The sequence below is a fragment of the Lethenteron reissneri genome, unplaced genomic scaffold (assembly GCF_015708825.2).
Source record: "Lethenteron reissneri isolate LAM-NWPU_2019-01 unplaced genomic scaffold, ASM1570882v1 scaffold_624, whole genome shotgun sequence".
Lineage (NCBI taxonomy): Eukaryota > Metazoa > Chordata > Hyperoartia > Petromyzontiformes > Petromyzontidae > Lethenteron > Lethenteron reissneri.
In genome coordinates, this window is record NW_026892146.1 from 2,038 (window position 1) to 25,169 (window position 23,132).

The 23,132-nt window shown below is 55.2% G+C and overlaps 1 protein-coding gene across 1 annotated transcript; it reads left to right on the forward strand.

Annotated features, from left to right (window-relative positions):
- The first annotated feature begins 3,038 nt into the window (after positions 1-3,038).
- Positions 3,039-22,181, forward strand: LOC133339997 (nuclear receptor subfamily 4 group A member 1-like). The gene is made up of 7 exons (XM_061548094.1): positions 3,039-3,442; positions 3,477-4,014; positions 6,534-6,663; positions 9,952-10,166; positions 15,775-15,983; positions 18,645-18,823; positions 19,780-22,181. The coding sequence occupies exons 1-7, from the start codon at positions 3,039-3,041 to the stop codon at positions 20,016-20,018; spliced, it is 1,914 nt and encodes a 637-aa protein (XP_061404078.1). The 3' UTR covers positions 20,019-22,181.
- Positions 22,182-23,132: the final 951 nt, after the last annotated feature.

The window sequence follows — 23,132 nt, forward strand, 5'->3', positions numbered from 1 at the left end:
AGGTGGACTCAGCTTCAAATGAGTACCTGGTGCAGTGTGTAAACATCATCACTGGGGAGACAAAGGCGGCTGGGCGTGGTGTTGGCTACCCACCCCATTCGTGTTCCGTGCCGGCTTCATAGGTGCTCGCGAACAGCACTTGCCCCAACAGTCTGTTCGGGTTATGCGAGTGATCTTTGTCTGTGTTGGTACATAGGACGCTTTTCTGTTTCCTTTCAAACTTTCGTATCCAGAAGCGTGATGACAGATCGCAAATGAAACATGGTTGCATTATACAGATCGGAGGAATAGCGTGGGGCTCGTCTAGAGTCATTTGGTACGTAACGGAGTGTTGCTTATATTCTAACACGATAATCGCGTTGACTTTCGTGAGTGATATCGAGTCTCAGAGAGAATACCAGAAATGACAGAAGGTTATTTCTCAAATGTACCTTTCTCTCTCCGCGAATGCCACGGCAAGTGCTGTTTGCGAGCACCTATTACTGCCGATCAGGATAAAAAGAGATGTCATGTTGGACTTCTTTCGCACCGTACGTAGCCGACCGTGCTAATCGGAGGTGCCGGGGGAAGGATAACAAACTAAACACAAGAAGCAGTCCGAAATAAACCAACCTCCCCCCCCCAGTGCTGATATTTACGCGCCGCAACGAAGTAGGTTCTCATTTAAGGTTGAGTCGACTTGGGGGGGGGTGGTGGGGGGCACAGGATCAGATCACACTTGCCACTGATTGTTATCTATCACCGTGAATAGGAGCAAATTTGCCGGACAATGCACGCACACACACAAACACACGCACACAAAGACCCCCCCGGTAGCCTTAACAGGCTGCTGGGGCAAGTGCTGCTAGCGAGCCCCTATGAAAGCCGCCAAAGCGCACGAGGGGTGGGTGGACAGCACCCACGCCCGGCCGCCTTTGTCTCCCGAGTGCGATGTTTACACATCGCACCAGGTACTCAATTGAGGCTGAGTCGACCGAGGGGAGGCCTGAGATAATCGTTTAACGATGTTGGTCCTGAGCGGGACTGGAACTCGGGTGGCCGGGTTTTGTATCGCAGCGCGCTAAAACCGCTGCACCACCGCTCACCCCCCCCCCCCCCCCACCCACACGCACGCAAACGAAAAACAACGAAGTTAAGTTCTGAAAAAGGACCCCCCGACAGAGGCGAGACAGGCGCCGCGTTCGCCGGCGTGCGACGCGTGAAGGCCGCGGTGAGGCCGGAGCCTCCAACGACGTCTTCGTAGACTCCGCACTCTTCTCTCGCCCGCGAGTGGGAAGCTCGCGCGCGGTGTCCCCGTGCGCGCGCAGCGAGCCGCCGCACCCGGCATCGCGAGACGCGAGACGGCACCGGGACGTGTGGCTGTGCCCACGGTGCGTTCAATGTGCCCGCCAGAGAGGCACGGGCGAGTGAATTACGGCACTCGATGGAGATGAGATGATGTTGTTGTTTGTTTGTTAAAGGCAACGGTTGATGTGATACTAAAGTAGAGGTTGTAGTCGTGATCACAATCATTGGATGAGAAAGGATGAGCAGAGAGGGAAATTGTGACAGGGCGCGTTGTACACAAGAGCCGTCTTCTCTTTGCCATGGCATTGTGAAAAGCCACAGTTTTTATTTTCTTCTTAATGATCGTCATAAATTAATGCAAAGGTTCCTCATCCAGTCCAGTTAGGTGGTTGACGCGGCGTGGATTTCAGAGACACCGCCATGGCGTGCGTGAGGGAGCATTCGTCGGTGACGTGCGTCATGGTTTGGACTTCTCCACAGTCGCAGTCGGGCGAGTCTGTGATCTGCCATTCATGGAACGTGCACGCGCATCTTTTCCGTTGTTGTGTTCGAGCGCGTTCAGCCGCTGAGACGATCACACGGGCTGAGCAGGAGCAGCGTAGCGCCTGCTCGTGTGGTCCCCGAGTTGACGAACGTATTCCAGTGTCGACTGTGTGCCGGGTCATGAGGAGGCCTTGATCCAGATGCGAGTGGACGAACGGGTGTAACGTTATTATAATAGTTCGCGTTATTATCGGTGTTATCATCATCATATTGTCTGCAACGATAAAGCTGACGAAACATTTTTACTAAACATTTTGAATTACAGGCTGACAGAATCACGCTTCCAAGAATAATTTCGAGTTCGACGGCCGATGTAAAACGCACACAAAATCGCGTGACAAATTCAATTCAAAGAGTTGAGCGTGGAGAAGTAACCGCGGCGTCCGCCTTTGTCTTCCCAGCCTCGTGTCTCCCTGCTCGACTCTGAGCCCCGTGCAGCTCCCTCGCAACCCCCCCTTTCCCCACACACGACGAGCCCCAGCTGCCAGCTCCAACAGAAGACAGCGCGGGACAAGGGGGGCTGGGGGGGGGGTGTCTCGGGACGAGGGGACACGGACACGTGGGGGACGAGCGGGACCTGGATCCCCTTTCCCAACCATGAGCGCTGCATGCCCTGAGCTGCACCTGATGCAAAGTGCGCTCTCCTCCTCGCGTCTCATGCAGGTTCCAGAGCGCCGCGCGGCCTCATCCTCATCATCATCATCCTCCTCTTCATCATCGTCCTTGTCCTATCAAGCCTGCGTGCACGCGCACGGCCAGGCTCTCGAGCTGCAGCCGTTGGACCTGAGCCCGCGTCTCGGCACCCCAGAGTTTGTGCGCTTTAACATGGAACTCGCGAACGCCGACCCGGGCTACGGGGGAAAGACCTCCGACTCATGCGCGTTCCACCAGCACCACCAGCACCAGAATCATCACCACCAGCAGCAGCAGGCAGCAGCCACGAGTACCAGAACGCGCAACAGGACGAAGATAATACCGACCAGCGGCAGCCCGCGCCCGCGGTGGTGAAGGCAGAGGTGCAGCCCATGATGTCCTGCCTGCTGCACGGCGCGTCGTACCCACACCCGAGTCACGAGCACCACCACCAGCAGCACCAGGAGCAGCATCAGCAGCACCAGGAGCATCAGCAGCAGCTCAACGGAGGCTCTGGGGCGCGGGAATACTTCAAAGCGTCTCCGCCGCACACCCCGCCGGCCGCTTACACCGACATGCAACAGGAGCAGCAGCAGCAGCATCCGCAGCTGCTGCAGAGAACGTGGGACGTGGGGGCAGCCCTGGGCGCGCTGCCCTTCCCAAGAGACTACACCATCACCAGCCTCACTGAGCTCGGCGTGAAGGCGCTGCCCGCGTCCAGGTACAAATCCTTGCAGCCTCCATCCTCCTCGTCCCCCGTGCCCTACAAGTTCTACCTGCCCGGGCGGGACGCGCCGCCGAGCGCGGACGGGGGTCCCCGCTTCTCCAGCTACGTCGGCTGCTTCCACCGAGCTCCGGCGGGCGAACCCCGTGCCGGGTTCCCCTCGGCAGAGCCCCTACCGCCAGGGTTCGCGGTCCCGGGTGACCCGGACGCGCACCGCGGTCTGCAGGTCGCCTCGTCTTCCTCGCCCGGTCCCGGGTACTCGACCTTCTCCGACTCCCTCAACTCGCAGCAGCAGCAGCAGCAGCGGCTCAAGCCGGGGGTCCCCGGGCGGGGATGCGTCGCGGGCCGGGGCGAGAGCGGCTCACGCAGGGTACGCGGAGGGCACGAGCGACGTGGGCGTCGGCAGGGAGATGGCGATGTCGTTCGCGGGTGGTCCCCTGCCCGCCGTCATGTCCGGCGGCGACAACTTCGACCTCGCCATGACGAGCAGAGCGCAGCGTTCGGACTCGGGCATGGGCAGAGGTGGGGCCCACGGGGTGGTGGGTGGGATGCCGCTCGCCCCGTCTCCCACCGACTACCCGCGGGGTCTGGGGCCACAATCACAAGCGTCGCAGCAGCAGCAGCACCAACATCAGCAGCAGCAGCAGCATCAGCTGATGTCTCAGCGCTACGAAGACGTGGAATCGCCGGGCCGCTTCGCCGCGCGGCGCTTCCCGACCCCCACGTCTCCCCCGCCCAGCGAGGGGATGTGCGCCGTGTGCGGGGACAACGCGGCGTGCCAGCACTACGGGGTGCGCACGTGCGAGGGGTGCAAGGGCTTCTTCAAGGTGAGCGCGTGGGCGGCGGCGGCGCAGGGGGTGGGGTGGTGGTGGTGGTGGTGGTGGTCGCGTGCAGGAAGCGCGCGCAGCACAAAGACAAAGATCCCCCTGATAGGATTTGCTGAGGTTTTTTTTGTTTAGGGCAAGGGGAGCGGTTTGCGCGCTCTGCGATACGGACCTGGCCACGCGAGTTCGATTCTCGCTCGCGGTCAACACCCGCGACGAATATCTGAACCGGTCGTGGCCTTCCCTAAGTCGACTCGGCCTTAAAAGAGTACCTTGCGCTGTGCGTAAACATTCTTACTGGGGAGACAAAGGCGGTCGGGTGTGGTGCTGGCCACCCACCCCTCGTGTACCTTTCGATCCTTCATAGGTGCTCACTAACACACATTACAGGCTCACGCATGAACGCAAAACGCAAGGTCACGAATACACACATTCAAAATACAGACAAAGGATCCCGTATAGCCTGAACAGACTGTAGGGGAAAGTGCTGTAGGCGAGCACCTATTAAGCCCGGGACGGTACATGTGGGTGCAGTGTGGCCAATATCCACGCCCAACCGCCTTTGTCTCCCCAGTAGTAATATTTAGACACCGATCCAAACACGAATTTCAGGCTGAGTCAACCTAGGGGAGGCCCGGGAACGATTCAGATATTCCACGTTTAGCTGAACAGCGTCTTGCGATTTCAGATGCATTTAGACCCTCTAACAAATCCAAACTGTCGTTGCATGAATCTTAAGGGACTGTGGAGTCAAGTGGTGAGAGCGGACACGAAAGTAAGGCACACGAGAGCATGGTGTGGTGAGCACCACGCCCGGCCGCCTTTGTCTCTCCTGTGCTGATGACCACACACCACACCGTGGTATACAAGACCCAGGTCACTTGTTATTCGAGGCCGGGTATTGAACTCAGGAGTCTGGGGTAGCGTGTACAACGCGCTACCACAGACCTCGTATATTCATTCAGACATAATGATTTGTCCTGCTGCAGAGGAGTCGCAAGAGACGTTGATTGTCGCTTTATCGGACATCAAAATAACGACGATCGCATTGTCTCGCTTACAGCCCACTTAGCGAACGAGCCGCTGAAGCGTCAACAATTCGATTGAGTGCGATCCGCAGAGGAGGGTGCATGACACTTGCGAGTTACGTTCGCGTGCCCTCGCTGCACGGTCCACGTGATAACTTCGAGCAGGATTGAGCACATAATCACCGCCGTACTCCCCCGAGTGTGTGCGCGCGCGTGTGGGATTGATGCCAGTGGCGAATATGTGAACCGGTGCTGGGCCTTCCCCTAGGTCGACCCAGACTTAAATGAGTACCTGGAGAGACAAAGGCGTTCGGGTGAGTGGTGTTGGCCACCCACTCTCTCGCCAACAGCACTTTCCCCAACAGTCTGCTAAGGCTATAGGAGGGATCTTTGTCTTAGCTGTGTGTCTTTATTGGTGTCACAGCTGTTGGCCCGCTGCGCTACGATCCTGATAACCGGGGTTCGATTCATAATCAACGTTTTTGGGTTAGATCGCGTTATTTATAAATGTGTCGTAACCCTCCACTACCCGACACGGTCAATCAGCAAAAAAAGTGCCACGCTGACAAAAGACAAATAGTTCACTGCTTGAGCCCGCCGGTGTATTGAAGCGTGAACCACAACATTTACAGTTTTTTTTCGATTGCTCGGCACGACGCGCACCCAGAGTGGCATCTTAGAGAGCGCAATCTGAACGTGACCCGATGTCCCGCAATCTCCGAGTACACACAGTGCGAGCATTGGGGGAGACAAAGGCGTACGCGCGTGCTTCTGACCACATCAGCACCTCGCGTGGTCGCGTCTGTCCGTCAGCCTCACATACATACACACACGGAAGCAGTAATCAGCCGCGCCGAATTGTATACCTGCAGGCGAATTGGCAGGTTCATTGGTGCCGGAGATCGCTAATTGTCTCGTGTCGAGCACGAGAGGTAAAGCGACACGAAACGAGGCGAGGCTAACCGCGGCCTCCGAGTAGAAAGCGGTGAACCGCCGAGCCCTGACTCGTGGTGGAACGAGCATGGGGGGAAAAAACAACAACTTATTTTTGTTCATTATGAACTGAGACTGGGCCACGTTTGTGACAAGTTTCAGATTTCTATTGATTCAACAACAAGACACACGCAGATTTGGATTTGCATGAGCAAAGGCAGTCGCTAGACAGTTTCTGTTGTAACTTCACCGATGTACATCAACACATTAATATCAAAATTCGACGGCCGTTTCATCAATCCGCTGCTGGATGAAAGCATCCCCACGCCACGAAGGCGTCCATGTGATGTGCCCGAGCTTCACCACCGCCGGCCACAGCGCGGGTTGGGGTCGGGGGGGGGCGGACGGGCTGGACCGGTTCGAACATCAATCGCCACCGATGCATTAAGCCGTGGCCGGCAATCGCACACGGAGAGTTGGGCTAACCATTGCGCCACCGCTCCTCCCTTGCATCAGCTTATTGCGCACCGCTCAACTCGCGTGGGTGTCCCCGTGTCGCAGCGCACGGTGCAGAAGAACGCCAAGTACGTGTGCCTCGCCAGCCGGAGCTGCCCCGTCGACAAACGGCGCCGAAACCGCTGCCAGTTCTGCCGCTTCCAGAAGTGCCTCAGCGTGGGCATGATCCGAGAAGGTGCGTGGGGCACGGGGTGGGGGGGGGGGGGGCACGGGCTCTAGACGCGCGTGTGTGGGGGGGGGGGGCACGGGGGGAAGGGGGTGCCACGGGCTCTAGACACGTGTGTGTGGGGGGGGGGGGGGGCGCGGGGGCCACGCGGAGCACACGAACATCCATCCGCACGGACATTTGGGGGGCACGAGTACCCGTACACACGAGTATTGCCTGCACGTGTTTGGACACGCGGTAGCACAGGAGGAGGGGGGGGGAGGCTTAGGGCGCACGGAGGTCGCTCCTCACGTGAACGCGCACCATCTGCGCCGTGCTCAATATCTCCAACACGGCGCCGACTCCAAGCCACGCGCGTTCGCAGTGGCTGGCGGTGTTCACGCGGAAACGAAACGTCTCGTGTTCGCGGGCGGCGTCCCTTGATGTACGGCGCGTTACTCGCGGATATAACGCGTGTTACTCACGGATATAACGCGTGTTACTCACGGATATATCGCGTGTTACTCACGGATACAAAGCGTGTCTCTCACGGACATAACGCGTGTTACTCACGGATATAACGCGTGTTTCTCACGGATATAACGCGTGTTACTCACGGATATAACGCGTGTTACTCACGGATATATCGCGTGTTACTCACGGATATAACGCGTGTTTCTCACGGATATAACGCGTGTTACTCACGGATATATCGCGTGTTACTCACGGATACAAAGCGTGTTACTCACGGATATAAAGCGCGTTACTCACGGATATATCCCTGTTACTCACGGATATAACGCGTGTTACTCACGGATACAAAACGTGTGTTACTCACGGATATAACGCGTGTTACTCACGGATCTATCCCTGTTACTCACGGATATAACGCGTGTTACTCACGGATACAAAGCGTGTTACTCACGGATATAAAGCGCGTTACTCACGGTTGTAGTGCGCGCGTGCCTTCAGCTGTAAGTGCCCCTAACCGGCTCGTTACAGCAGGTCGACGCGAGGCGGACGCAGCGACGCTGCCCCGCCCCCCCGCATCAAGGGGGTTTAAGTTGAGTTGAGATAACTTTTTTCGAAATTAAACGAGATCGTGAAACTATAACGGCCAGGTGTTGCTGGGAATAAAATAATCAATGAGCTCCCTCATCCTCGTCGTTACACACCCCTGGACTTGAGTCCTGCGAGTTACAAACTTCGTTCGTTACAACAACAATAATAACAACAACAACAAAAGAACATGCAACCAATGGCACGATCACTCTCGCGGCCACGTCACTGCGGCGTCACTCCTCGCCGTCACGTTTCCCCTCTGCACTAGTAACGCATTGCTGACCTCGTGTCGGTGTGTGTATTTGTGTGTGTCTGTGTGTGTCTGTGTGTGTCTGTGTGTGTGTTTGTATGTCTGTGTGTGTATTTGTGTGTGTCTGTGTGTGTTTGTGTGTGTCTGTGTGTGTCTGAGTATTTGTGTGTGTTTGTGTGTGTCTGTGTGTCTGTGTGTGTCTGTGTGTTTGTGTGTGTCTGTGTGTGTTTGTGCGTGTCTGTCTGTGTGTTTGTGTGTGTCTGTGTGTGTATTTGTGTGTGTCTGTGTGTGTTTGTGTGTGTCTGTGTGTGTCTGAGTATTTGTGTGTGTCTGTGTGTCTGTGTGTGTCTGTGTGTTTGTGTGTGTCTGTGTGTGTTTGTGCGTGTCTGTCTGTGTGTTTGTGTGTGTCTGTGTGTGTTTGTGTGTGTCTGTGTGTGTCTGTGTGTGTCTGTGTGTATTTGTGTGTCTGTGTGTTTGTGTGTGTCTGTGTGTGTTTGTGTGTGTGTTTGTGTGTGTTTTTGTGTGTCTGTGTGTATTTGTGCGTCTGTGTGTTTGTGTGTCTGTGTGTCTATGTGTGTGTATTTGTGTGTCTGTGTGTTTGTGTGTGTCTGTGTGTGTTTGCGGTAGTGTAGTGGTTAGCGCGCTGCGCTATGAACTCGCCAGTGACGATTATTTGAACCGGTCCTGGGCCTCCCCTAGGTCGACTCAGCCTCAAATGAGTACCTGGTGAGGTGTGTAAACATCACCACTGGGGAGACAAAGGCGGTCGGGCGTGGTGCTGGCCACCCACCCCCTCGTGTACCGTTCCGGCCTTCATAGGTGCTCGCTAACAGCACTTGCCCCTACAGTCTAAGGTTATACGGGCGATCTTTGTCTTTGTGTGGTTCTGCTCGTAGTTACCATTATGGGGAGCGGTAGTGTCGTGGTTAGTGCGCCGCGCTACAAACCGGCGACTCGAGTTCAATTCTCGATCACGGCCAACACCAAAGACGATTGTCTGTGCGGGTGATGGGCCTCCACTAGGTCGACTCAGTCTCAAATGAATACCTGGTGTGTAAACATCGCCACTGGGGAGACAAAGGCGGTCGGGCGTGGTGCCGGCCACCCACCTCGTCGTGTGCCGTGACGACCTAAATAAGTAGTCGCTAACAGCACTTGCCCCTACAGTTTATTAAGGCTACATGGGGGATCTTTGTCGTAACCATCACTCGGCGCCGCGTGTTAATCGCGGTTACGCGTGGCCAATTTTCGAACGCAAATAACAAAACGGATGCGCTGATTTCAATTAATTTGCGAATACGGAGCGGTAGCCCCGTGTCAACAAAGTCGGTGATGTGATTCGTGAAATGTTCCTCGCATTGTTTTGTGTTTTAACGGCCGACGAAAGACAGCACAATACCCACCGGTACATGTCGAAGAGACGCGTGGAGTTAAATGTCCACTTTCACAACTCGCGTGGATCCACCTCCCAGTTTTTATTTGAAACGGAATCATCGCGCATGACGACGTCTGCACTGCGTCGACGAGACCCGTGCAGCTTTATCGGATCTTTCCATCGTTACGGGATCGATTTGGCAATTCACTTGCATTTGTTTGTTATGCAAGATTTTTCCCACCTGTTTTCGGCGGAAAACTGACAGAATGGGCGAACACCTCCTCTTCTTCGTGTATTTGTATTATTATTATTGGTAATTATAATCTGCATTCCGGCAGCACGCCGTGGTGTATCTCTCCGTTCTGACGATAATCTCAGCTCATTTCAAGAAAACACGTGTTCGCTCTTACTCATTGCAACTTTTAGCGGTCCCGTTCGCCGCTGCCCGCTTTGGCGTTTTGAGGTTATTATTTGTGTCTGTGTTTGGGGGGTGGCGGTGGCGGCGGCCCCGTGCCCAGCAACCACACCGTGATTATGAAACAATCCACGGCTCCGCGTGCAATGGTCACGCATGCGTCCGCCCGCCCGCGCTAAGACGGAGTCTGCGTTTCTCTTCCGTGCGCGCGCGCAGTGGTTCGCACCGACAGCCTCAAGGGCAGGCGAGGCCGCCTCCCCTCCAAGCCCAAGGGCGCGGGGGCAGGGCGGGCACACGGCAGAGTGGGCAGCCCCGGGGAAGGGCAGCAACACGGGCAGCAGCACGGCTCGGGAGGGAACGCGCTGCTGTGCGGCGTGGCGCGGGCTCACCACGACTCGTGGCCGGCAGCCGCGCACCTCGACTACTCCATGGTGAGCTGCTGATGGTGATGATGGTGATGATGGTGATGATGGTGATGATCTTAGATTTGCAGCTCTCGTGACTGCAAGGAACCATACTCTATGGTTTTTCGGTAAAGTCAAGTAGGTAAAACAATTAAGAAAATAAAATAAATGAAAACAACTAAATTAAACCACGACGTTTCGGAGGCAACACAAGCCTCCCTCATTTTGCTGTGCCGGATGAGGGAGGCTTGTGTTGCCTCCGATACGTCGTGATTCAATTTAGTTGTTTTCATTTATTTTATTTTATTAATTGTTTTACCTACGTGACTTTACCGAAAAAACCAAAGAGGATGATGATCTTGATGATGTACTTAGTTATGACGTGATGGTGATGTCGGTGAGTAGATGATGGACGTAATCTTTGTGGTATGATGGTGACGACGACGATGATGGATGTGGTCAGATGACGATGTTGGCGCAAATTATGATTTATGATGATGTCGATGACGTTGATGGTTAGTTGACGAAAATCACGATGAATGTGGTGGTTATGACATGATGATGGTGGTAAGATGATTGATGATGACGATAATGATGATTGCGGCTATGCCGTTGTGACGGAGTCGGCGTCAGTGGTTAATATCACGGTGATCCCAACAGCGATTACGTAACGAGGCTCGCGTCGAATGAGAACGGCTATGGCTCGTTTCTCTTTCTTTCTAACAACTTTTGACGCACCTCTCGTTACTTCAAGACTCGTGGTGCTTCGCTCGGAGTGCTCAGTCGCGAGCCGTTGTTGAGTCGTTGCGTGTTTTTTTTTTGTATCAACCTTCGAATTCCGACAACGACGCCGACGCGCGGTGATGTTCATCCCGCTCGGGCCTCTTCGGCCGCCGACACCACCCCGAGTCAAAGCAGTCAGCCCGTGTCTCAGTCCACCGCTGCCACGACTGTGCGGTCGACTACACGTCAAACGCACACGCCGTTCATGTTATTCCCTACAATCACTCCACACGTGAATTGTGGCCTTCACCTCGTATCCCCAACCGCCACTAAATACTCGGATCCCCGTATCGTCACTCATACATCATGGGGCTGCAAGCGCTCGTAGACCGCCACGCACCCGAGGAGGTGGGTGACCCACCACGGCCGGTAGCCTTTGACTCACCCAGTAGCTGATGTTTGCACACCGCACAAAGTACTCATTTAATATAAAAGTTAAGCTTTCGTGACTGCAGAAATAAAATAAAATTAAAATGTATTTACTTTTTTTTATTTCTACATACGTGACTCTACCTAGGGGAGGCCCATGGCCCGGTTAAATATTTGTCACCGATGTTGATTTTACAGGATTCGAACTGGGGTCTCCGGGTTCGAGATGTAGCGAGAGCTAGAGCCAGCGACGCATGGTCCTGCTGCTGCGAGAACCACGTCCGACCGCCTTTGTATCCCCAGTCACTGGCGTCTACGCAGCCCACACCAGGCACTCATCTCCAGGCTGAGTCAAGCTAGGCAGAAGGCCCAGGAAAGGGTTCAAATACGGCGTGCCGCACTGATCACGCCCGTGGCCTGGAATCGAACCGAGGTCGGTGGGATCGTAACGCGCAATTCACGGACCGCTGCACCACCGCTTCACAAATACAAAGATCCCCCGTGTAGCCCTAACATACTTTTTGGGGCAAGTGTTGTGAGCGAGCACAACCACCAGCAGCAGCAGCACCACCACTCTAGCGCCGCCCAACGGGTACCGGTGTATGCCCGCCCGTCCTATCGCGCAACCTCCACCACCACCTTCCCTGTTGCTTGTTTTTACTCGCAAGATTTCAGCCGCGGAAACTCTGGACGTGGCACCATCGCAGCGCCCACGCGCAGCCCCGGGGTGACAGCGCACGCGGCCCCAGGAGCCCGAGACGGACGCCGTGACGCTGCCCCGCCTATCGGGGGTTTACATTTGCACGACGTTTTGCGATTAAAAACGAACAAAACGAACAGAAACACGCGAGCGCCGAATAATCTGAAGGTGCCGCAGGCGAAGCAGACATCCGACACACCTCGGGCCGTCTTCGCCACGGTTACCGCCCAGTGGCGAGCGATGATCTCTTCGTTGCGTTTTGCCTCCCGACCTTCCCTGACAAGGTCCCACCGCCCAATCACCAACCCGCACCAGGACCATGTGGGGCGGGCTCCGAGGAAGAGGGTTTTAAAACGTCAATAATTACTTGCAAATTGAATAAAAAAAACATTTAAAGGGCCATAAATTAATGCCAATTTAGCGACGTCACTGGACTGACGTTTGAAACTATGGGGCGCAGCAAGGTCACCTGAAAGTCAACTGCACATCTTGCGTTCACTCGAAGTTGACAAACTTTTACCCCCAGCCGGAACGGGAGGGTCGGGGCGGAGGGGGGGTGTCTATGGTGGACATCTGTGAAAAAATAACTTCATAGCTCATCGGATTCCTCCAGAATAAATACAGATCTTGATTATGCGGGGGTGGGGTTGGAGGCAGAACCGGTCCCTATATCACTCGCCGCGACTGTACGCCGCCGTAGCCGTGGCCGGCAATTGATCTCGAGTCGACTGTGGGTGTAATCATGGCGCAGCGCTGCGCGGCTAAGAGGCTTCTTCATCGAGGTGACGTTCGCAACGTTTGGCTCGGACTCTCGGGGGGGTGGCGCGTGCACGGGGGGGGGGGGGGGGAGATGGAGCTCGTGAGAGGCGGACGTCGACGCGGGACGCCTGACATTTCGCAGGGACTCTCGAAGGCGCCGAATGTTCCGCCAGCGCACAACGATAGAGCGTGGGGGGCTGACGTAAGGGATCGAAACGCTCGCCGCGTATAATTGCGGAAGACAAAGGCGCTCACTCAGCTCTCGCGGACTCGATCGCGATGATAATGACCCTGGCGGTAGTGACATGACGATGATGGCAATGACGTCGCTGGCGGTGACGTGGCTACGTGATGACGGAGAGGACTCAGGCGGCTGGATGATGACGGCGTTGGTGGTGCAGAATAGAGGATGCTTGTGATGCCCCCCCCACCGCCCGACCCGCCACCTCTTTCCTAGACAATTCTCGTTTCCATTCTCCCTGTCACCGAGCTGATTGCTCTCGCCCCCAGTGATATCCGCTCTCCCCAAACCCTGCAATCATCAGCGCCGTCTCTTTAGCCAGCTTACACTTCTCAATAACATCATTCACCCGAACTGGTTTTCGGGACGTGGATGACCCCCCTCGTTAAGTAAAAATATTTTTTTGTTTGCAATTGTTTTTTTTTAAATACTCCACCATCATCCCGGCGATGTTGACACTTTACTCCTCCTCAGCGTCATATTCGCTAACGAAGTCCCGCGCTCAACATTTAGCTGAATGGGAGGTCGCTCTTTCTCCTCTGCTGCTCAGAGTCTGGAACTCCTCACCCCGTCCTGCCATCCGTGCTGGCGGCTCTGTGCTCCTGTTAAGGCGGCAAGATGTTAACGGCCTCGTCTGGTGTACAGAAAGTCGTGGGGTTCGGTCCCGATCCTGACGCCTGTACATTTGCACGTTCTCCCAGTGGTCGCGTGGATTGTTCTCCAGGTCCCCCGGTGTTTCCCTCCACATTTGGAAACACGCTCTTCGCGTAGTTTTGCCGCTTTAAATGTCCACATGATGACAAGCCGCTTCGTTGAGCTGTCATTTGTGGCCAGGTCGCTTCTGAAAAAAATTGCTATATAGCTCAGTGGGCTTTATCTAGCAAAATAAAAACAAATAGTTTAGTTTTCGGTTCAATAGCTTCCTCTGTCCCCTCGCTCTGCGACTGATCGCCTGCATCTCGCCCTGCCGGAAACATTCCCATTGGTTCCGCGCAGCATCTTGAGATGTGGTCGCATTTAGACCCTGCCGGTAAGTCCCCACATCGCTGCCGTTATCGTACAATCCTCGGAGCCCTCGAATTGGGCATTTGTATAGAACGCGGCGCATTCGGAGACGCAAGGCGAACCGATTCATGAATATTAATCTGTGGCCGCGGGCAGCCTACGGAGAGATTCGCCTAAATCAGTGGGAAAAAACCCAGTGGCGTGGATACAACTTTCGCGTTCCCCTTCTCCAAAGAACCACGGCGTTTCGTCTTCCTCCTTCTTTCGTTTCCTCTATCCATCCTCGGTTTACCTTCCGAGTATTCCTGTATATATGTGGAACTTTTGTCGCACCGCACGTAGCCAACCGTGCTAGTTGGAGATGCAGGGGAAGGAAAACAGACTAAAGACAAAAAGCAGTTTTAAGGAAATAAGTTTAAAATTGAGTTTACAATTGTGACTTCCTAAATCAACTCGAGTGGTCTCCTCGTGCACTCTCGCGCGACTTTGCACCGATATTTTTCGTCGAGTACCAGGCGGACATGGGCTGGAGTCCGGAGCATCGCCCAATAGAGACACGTGCCCCTCTCAATGTGTGCATGTGAGTGTGCGTGAGTGTGCGTGAGTGTATGTATGCGAGTGTTGTGGAGAGCGGTAGTGTAGCGGTTAGCGCGCTGCACTACGAACCTGGCGACACGAGTTCGATTCCCGCTCACGGCCAATATCAGTGACGAGTATTTGAACCGGCCCTGGGCCTCCGCTAGGTCGACTCAGACTCAAATGAGTACCCGGTACGCTGTGTAAACATCGCCACGATGAAGACAAAGGCGGCCGAGCGTGGTGCTGGTCACCCACCTCCTCGTGTGCCGTTCTGGCCTTCATAGGTGCTCGCTAACAGCACTTGCCCCAACAGTCTCTGAAGGCTATACGGAAGAGTGTGTGCGGTAGTGTAGCGGTTAGCGTGCTGCGGTACGAACCCGTTCGATTCCCGCTCACGGCCAACACTAGTGACGATTATATTGTACCGGTCCTAGGGCCTCACCTAGATCGGCTCAGCCTCAAATAAGTACCTGGTGCGATGTGTAAACATCGCCATTGGGGAGACAAAGGCGGCCGGGCGTGGTGTTGGCCACTCACCCCCTCGCGTGCTGTGCCGGCCTTCATAGGTGCTAACAACACTTGCCCTAACAGTTTGTTAAGGTTATACGGGGGATCTTTGTTTGTGTATATTTGTAATCATCTGTATGGTTTTTGTGCCACGAAAAATGTGTATTGACCGAAACGTCGCAGGTTATATATGTATTTTAATTTTGGAGCTTTCGTGACTGCAGGAAAGAACCACAGAATATATATGAATTTCTTTTAAGGCAGTGTTGTTGAGTATTTTGAGTATGTTTGTATCTGCTTAAGTATTTGTGTGTGCCTGTGTGTATACATGTTGTATGTCCCTCTCTTCATCTCTCTGTGGATGTCTCTGTGTGATGTGTGTGTGTGCCTTGTGAAGTGTCCGAGTTGTTGCCCGCGTGTGTAGCCTGCATGTATTTAGAGTGTCCGTCTGCCCCGTCTGCATACCCGCGCGTGCAGCCCGCGCGCGTGACACGCGGGCACTCGGCTCGCGAGCATCGTGAGAGACACCTCGGCACGCGCGTGTGTCCGTATCCGTGCGCGAGTCGGAGCGTGCCCACCGCGCGCATCGATCTGCATCGATACACCACCCGCGTCTGCAAAGCCTCGTGAATGCATCTCGAGCATCCGCGTCTCGTCTGGACGCTTGTCCCCCGTCCGTGTGCCGGGAGCAGTACAGCCCCGCGGGCGAGCACGACCCCGGGGGCCCGGCCGCCGAGGCTGACCACGTGCGCGTCTTCTACGAGCTGCTCGCCACCTCGGCGGAGGCGAGCCGCGCGTGGGCCTCGCGTCTCCCGGGCTTCCCGAGCCTCGCCAGACCCGACCAGGACATCCTCCTCGACGCCGCCATCCTCGAGCTCTTCGTCCTCCGCCTCGCCTACAGGTGACGGAGGGAGGGGGGAGGGAGGGAGGGGGAGGGAGGGGGAGGGAGGGAGGGAGGGGGAGGGGAGGGAGGGAGTGTAGACAATACGTGGAGCGTGTGGGAGGAACGCGATTATGGTTTTGGTCACGATTCGAAACGAGGATTGATTTTTTTTGGACTCGTTTGGAGTTTGCCTCGTTTCTTCACCGATATCGTATAAGGCCGGCAAGGTCCCCGAGTGGGACAGAATGGCCTGCGTGACCACCCCCCCCTCCTCCCCCCGTGTGTGTGGCGGTGGAGTGGACGCGCCTTTGTCCGCTCCTGCTCTGTCGCCTCTGCCGAGTTTGCTCTCCGAATTATGCTGCCGAGTTCGTTTCGCTAATCCGAAGCTTAAACACTCGCAACTAACCTAACGCTTCAAATCGTTGCGTTTCTTTTTTAAATATCGTAAACACCGCGGCTCGCTCTTGCACCCACGATTCTAAGAATGCAGGGTGCTTCAAAATACGTTTGTACACTTATGAGAATTTGCAACAATAGGACAACAAATGCGCCGCCGGGCTCTGGAGACCACCTGGAGAAGTTGTTGACTATGATGGCGAATAAGTGTGAGACTCTTTTCATTTTTTCAACTATGAACGTACATTTGCTATCACGTTACGGCGTATTATCCGTTCCTTTCCCATTAAAATCGATAGTCCCATATAAGTGTTAAAACACATTGAAGCACCCTGTACTACTTCGACCGATGACCCGACAACGAGTCGCTCCGCCTTGAATTGGGGGACGACCCGCGGCGTCGCGAGATGGCCTCGTGGGCGCGCGCGACGAGACGTCGGATGACGTCGCCGCCCGCCGGCCGACCACGTGACTCCGCAGTCCCGCGCCGTGGTGCGGCAGCCACGCAGCCGAGTGGGCGGCGAGGCCACGTGCTCATCGTGCTTGCGTGGCGAGTGAGCATCGACCGCCGAGTCTCGAAGACCCCCCCCGTCCCCCTCGGGATGGTCTGCATTGCTCGTTTGGATGCTCACGTTGTAGAGGAGGCGTGACGAGAGGGGGCTCGCTGAGAAAACTCCGAAACACGACAAGAGATCGCTCACGAGGCAGCTGTTATCGGCAGGAAAACATCTCTTAAAACTAAACTTTTTATTTTATCAGGAAAGGCCCACTGAGTTTCATAGTTCTGTTTTTAGAAGCGAGCTGGCTGTCACAAATAATAGCTCAACGAAGTGGCTGATTGCGTGGAAAAATAAAGTAGCCAAGTACTCTAAGGGTGCGACGTTGAATACAAACGTGGAGGGGAAAAACCGGAGGACCCAGAAAAAACATCCACGCCACCACGGGGGAGAGAGACACCGCAAACTCCAAATATAGAGGCGTCAGGGTCGGGATCGAACCCACGACTTCCCGTATACCAGGCGAGGGAGTTAACATCTCCCCACTGCGCTCTCCGTCTCACGCTTGTGTCGGCTCGCAGCCTGGTGCACGAACCGCACCTCCACAGCGCTGGGGTCCGCGCGCGTCCCCGGTGCGAGGCGGCCACGCGCGCTCCGTGACTGGAGGCGCAGGCCGCGCTCAGGGGGGTCTGTTTCCCCCTCCTCACGTGGCACGAACCCGGATGGATCCCTACTCAACGTTCTATGCCTGTTTAGGGCCCTGAGACAATATTTTTTGGGGGGGAATTCCACATTCCCATGGCGGAGGTGAGTTCATCCAGGACAACCACTGCTGACTTCCCACAAGGTGGTACCTTGTCATCGACCCCGCGAGAATGAAGGGTTGAGTCGACCCCCGCCCCCCCATCATGTTCCTCGTCTAGAATTTGAAGCTGGGGACATTTTTCCAATTTGGTGAGCTGCGTGCTCTGACCCAGAAGAGGGAAGGAATGAAGTCCGTGCTGACCAACAACGCTGTCAATAAATAATAATAAATCCTAATAAGTAAAAAAGAAAAAATTCAAGGTGCATTTCACCCAAGGATAACAATGTGCCGTGCATGGCAAGCAGGGAAATAATTCAGGGCCAGCAGCGTAACCGACCAAAACTATGCAGAAAATGCCATTCTAAAGAGGTGATTTTTCAGGGCAGATTTAAGTAGCTCTAAATATTCTGATTGTCTCATTGTCAGAGGCAACGCGGTTCATCGTCTTGGGGCTTCACCGAGGCTCGCGGGGCCACGTGGCACGAGCGGGACATCTGTGCACTAGCGGACAATCCCATCCGTGTAGCTGAAGGAGATGGTTGTGATGACCGTGGTGCCGCGGTGGTGGTGGTGGTGGTGAGCGGTGGTGGCGAGCGGTGGTGGCGAGCGGTGGTGGCGAGCGGTGGTGGCGAGCGGTGGTGGCGAGCGGTGGTGGCGAGCGGTGGTGGCGAGCGGTGGTGGTGGTGTGTGGTGGTGTAGCGGTTAGCGCACTGCGCTATGAACCCGGTGACACGAGTTCGATTCCCGCTCTCGGCAAATACCCAGTAACGATTATCTGAGCCGGTCCCGGGCCTCCCCTAGGTCGACTCAGCCTCAAATGAGTACCTGGTGCGGTGTGCAAACATCGCCGCTAGGGAGACAAAGGCGGCCGGGCGTGGTGTTGGCCACCCACCCCCTCGTGTACCGTGCAGGCCTTTATAGGTGCTCGCTAACAGCACTTGCCCCTACAGTCTGTTAAGGTTATCTTTGTCTTTGGTGCAGGTCGCGACCCCGGGAGGGCCGCATGGTATTCTGCGCGGGGCAGGTTCTGCACCCTTCCCAGTGCCTGCGCGCCTTCGGAGAGTGGATGGAGCCCATCCTGGAGTTCTCCTCGTCCCTGCAGTCCCTGCAGATCGACGCCACGGCCTTCGCCTGCCTCGAGATGACGGTGCTGCTCACGGGTGAGCGGTGGCCGTGCGGTCGTTTCGGGTTGTCGGGAACGAAAGTGTTGTACCAGGCTCGGCACCACACCACAGCGATGATGAGTGCGGCTTACGGGTTGCATGCCTGGAATGGGCAGGCCGTCATCCACACAGTGGACACGTGTACGGGGGAAGAAGAAGATGATGATGAGGACGTGATAATGTATGTAATTTCCAGCTTCACATTCACATGTGCGATTGAGCCAGAGCCTAGTAAACCAAAGAGCGCAGCTTCATTTCATCCAGATAGGTAAGGATCGGCGACCCGCAAAATATGTCCCACGCCCGGCACACCACATCCAGTATACATCTCGCTATGGCCACTAATCACGTGATTACTCCAGTCTACAAGCGACACCTGGAAAAATAAATAATGAACAGAAAGCTGACCGCGTCATTAACTCCATCGTAACAGAGGACCAGAATGCGGTAACACCAATTAGCGTCCTGCTACGCCCAACTTAGAAGTGACGTCTGGTCGATTGTAACCCGAACATGTGAAGGGTTCAATGTCCATTGAAGTCTCTAGCTAGCAGGCTGTCTACGCCATAGCTTCATTTGCCCGATCCCACGAACCGACCCCTTCATCTTCACCACGACAACTCAACCTTCCCCTTCCACGCCACTGCCTCTCTTCCACCTGTGGCTCTAGCACCGCTCGATCTCCCTGCTCAACCCCTTCCTCCTTCTTCCTCGGTGTCCCTGCCCCCACGCTCCACCCGCCCCCCCAACCTCTCCCCCCCAATGTTACTCTTCTCTCTCATCCTCCCTCTCTCTCCCTCTCTCCAATCCCTCCCGCCACCCACCACGCCGCCCTCCCCCCCCTGTCTCGCCCCCCACCCCTTCATCCCTCGCTCCTCCATCACCAACACCTCCTCCTCATCTCCCTATGCCCCCCCTCCCCGCCTTTACCCCCCACCCCTCCCCACCCCCAGACCGGCGCGAGCTGCGGGAGTCGAAGCGCGTGGCGGAGCTGCGGCGGCGCGTGCAGCAGAGCGCGCGCGAGCACGTGGGCGCGGGGGGCCACGTGCACGCGCGCCTCGCGGGGGCTCCCGCCGAGCTGCGCGCGCTCTGCACGCAGGGCCTGCAGAGGCTCTTCTATCTCAAGCTCGAGGAGCTCGTGCCCGCGCCGCCCGTCGTCGAGAGGCTCTTCCGCGACACGCTGCCCTTTTAGACGACGACGCCGCGGCGGCGTGAATTCTTTTTTTTTCGCCCGGTCGTCAAAAACAAACAAAAACCCGCGGCGCCCTGCCCTTGTACAGGAGTGGGTCTCTACACCGGCGCTCCACTCGCAACACCCTGCTCGTTTAATGAGGGTGGTGGGGGGTGGGTGTGACACACCCAGCGAGGCGTGGCTGTTGCTGAGTGCGCAGGCGGTGCAACTGCGCCGCAGGAGCGTAGTCGCCGGGCTACGAAGATTATTTCAGGGTACGGTCCAATTTCCATTCATTGCACTCCAGGGCCCACATCAACCGCGATACGGCACTGGATCCACGAGAGACGCTCTGCCCTTTTACATGATGGGTTGCAAGGGTTGGGTTCTTCGGTAGTGCCCCCACCAGAGACGCCGTGACCTTTCAGAGCGAGGCGTCCCGGGCCTCGTCGCTCGGCTCCACGCCCTGTCCTTTTGAAGAGGGCTGGATGGATGGGTTTGCTTCCGGCTGCGCCTCCAATTACGATGCTGATGGAGAGGCTGCTGGTCTTCGTCTCGTGACGCCGTGCACTTATAGAGAGAAGTCGCCCACGCTCGCTCTTTCTGCGACCACCCTGCGATTTTTTTTAGATGTGGCGTGGGGGTCCCTCGGAGAGGGGAGGGGGGGGGGCGAGGGAGGGCAGGTCCCAGTCCAGCCCGACTGGAGACCCCATGCCGTTCCCACGTCGGCCGCCCGGCCTCATTCTCACCGCCACAAGGGCCTGCTGGGGCGTGGGGAGAGGCAGGGTGCCGACGTTCCGCGTCCCCCGCCGTCCCCCTCACTTCCTACCCCATTTATAGGCCGCCCTTTCACGAGAACCCTGCCCTTGGCCTCCGCGTTGTTGGCGAAAGTGACATTTTCGTTGTTGTCTCCTTCACCACGAACGGGACGTGAAATTGATGGCCACGAAGGCGGCGGGGACTTGGCGATGAGGTTATTGTTTTTTGTGCGGCCCAGAATCCGGCTGCTCAATTACAGCGATGGGTGCCGCGCGGTCTCGGGTAGTCAGGGCCATCGGTGATGATGATGGTGATGATGTTGATGATGGTGATGATGGTGATGAGGGTGATGGTGATGATGGTGATGATGGTGGTGATGATGGTCATGATGGTGGTGGTGATGATGGTGATGATGATGGTGATGATGATGATGATGGTGATGATGGTGGTGGTAATGATGGTGGTGATGATGGTGGTGATGATGATGATGGTGGTGATGATGATGGTGGTGATGATGATGGTGGTGATGATGATGGTGATGATGATGATGGTGATGATGGTGGTGGTGATGATGGTGGTGATGATGGTGGTGATGATGATGATGGTGATGATAATGATGGTGGTGATGATGATGGTGATGATGGTTATGATGGTGGTGGTGATGATGGTGGTGATGATGATGGTGATGATGATGATGGTGGTGATGATGGTGGTGGTGATGATGGTGGTGATGATGGTGGTGATGATGATGATGATGGTGATGATAATGATGGTGGTGATGATGATGGTGGTGATGATGATGGTGGTGATGATGATGGTGGTGATGGTTATGATGGTGGTGTCACCTGTCTGGAACCGCACGCAGACGTCCTGGTCACGCTGCTGTTCAACACGAGCTGATGGCAACACCCCTTTCGAGTTCGTTTGAATAATGAATATAATATATATTGTATACGAGTAGGATTACTATCTAAGGAATTAACGATACTTCGAGATATATAGTAATATATATATACACACGTTGAGAAAGCGTTAGCCGCACGTGCTGTCAATACAACGACATCAGTGACGTGGCGGGTTTTACTGGGGGCGAGGAATTTAAGTGGTGTAGTCACGCGTGTATAATTGTACAGGTCTCACACACACACAGATAAATATTTATTCTCAAAGATATAACACTCCAGTGCCTTGTTATGATGCTCAGAGTATGAATTCCGAGACTGTTTTTAGAGCCGCGACTCGCGTCTTGGTGGATTGGGGCTATTTATTTATTTATTTCACCCCCCCCCCCCCCTGTGGGCATGGGCATGGCTGCAAAAGTGGTTCATGCCAGACGGACTCTCACGGCTGTACGTTATAAAGGAACGTTTTGCTGGCTGGGTGGCTGGCTGGACGTCGCGTCCACATGGAGGGACGGACGGTTGCGAGTATAAATAAATAAATAAACGGGGCTCACTTCCGCTGAGTGACTGACGGATCGTGACATCGTGGTGCCCACACACACACACTGATGGTTCACACACACACACTGATGGTACACACACACACATACTGATGGTACACACACACATACTGATGGTACACACACACACACTGATGGTACACACACACATACTGATGGTCCCCACACACACACTGATGGTTCACACACACACACTGATGGTACACACACACATACTGATTCAGGTACACACACACATACTGATGGTCCCACACACACACACACTGATGGTACACACACACACACTGATGGTACACACACACATACTGATGGTCCCCACACACACACTGATGGTTCACACACACACACTGATGGTTCACACACACACTGATGGTGTCCACACAAACTGATGGTTCACACACACACTGATGGTGTCCACACACACACACACTGATGGATCACACACACACACTGATGGTTCACACAAACACTGATGGTGTCCACACACACTGATGGTTCACACACACACTGATGGTGTCCACACACACACACTGATGGATCACACACACACACTGATGGTTCACACACACACACTGATGGTCACATACACACACACAGTGATGGTTCACACACACACACACACTGATGGTGTCCACACACACACACACACTGATGGTCCCACACACACACACTGATGGTACACACACATACTGATGGTCCCCACACACACACTGATGGTCACATACACACACACAGTGATGGTTCACACACACACGCACACACTGATAGTACACACACACACACTGATGGTCCCACACACACACTGATGGTCCCCACACACACACTGATGGTGCACACACACACACTGATGGTCCACACACACACACACTGATGGTTCACACACACACTGATGGTGTCCACACACACACACACAC

Excerpts from the sequence above, each read along its gene's own strand:
- LOC133339997 (XM_061548094.1), top strand. The coding sequence starts at position 3,039 with ATGCAACAGGAGCAGCAGCAGCAGCATCCGCAGCTGCTGCAGAGAACG. Across the intron at positions 3,443-3,476 it reads TCTTCCTCGCCCGGTCCCGG|CAGCAGCAGCAGCAGCGGCT; the intron begins GTACTCGACCTT and ends CTCAACTCGCAG. Across the intron at positions 10,167-15,774 it reads CGCACCTCGACTACTCCATG|TACAGCCCCGCGGGCGAGCA; the intron begins GTGAGCTGCTGA and ends TGCCGGGAGCAG.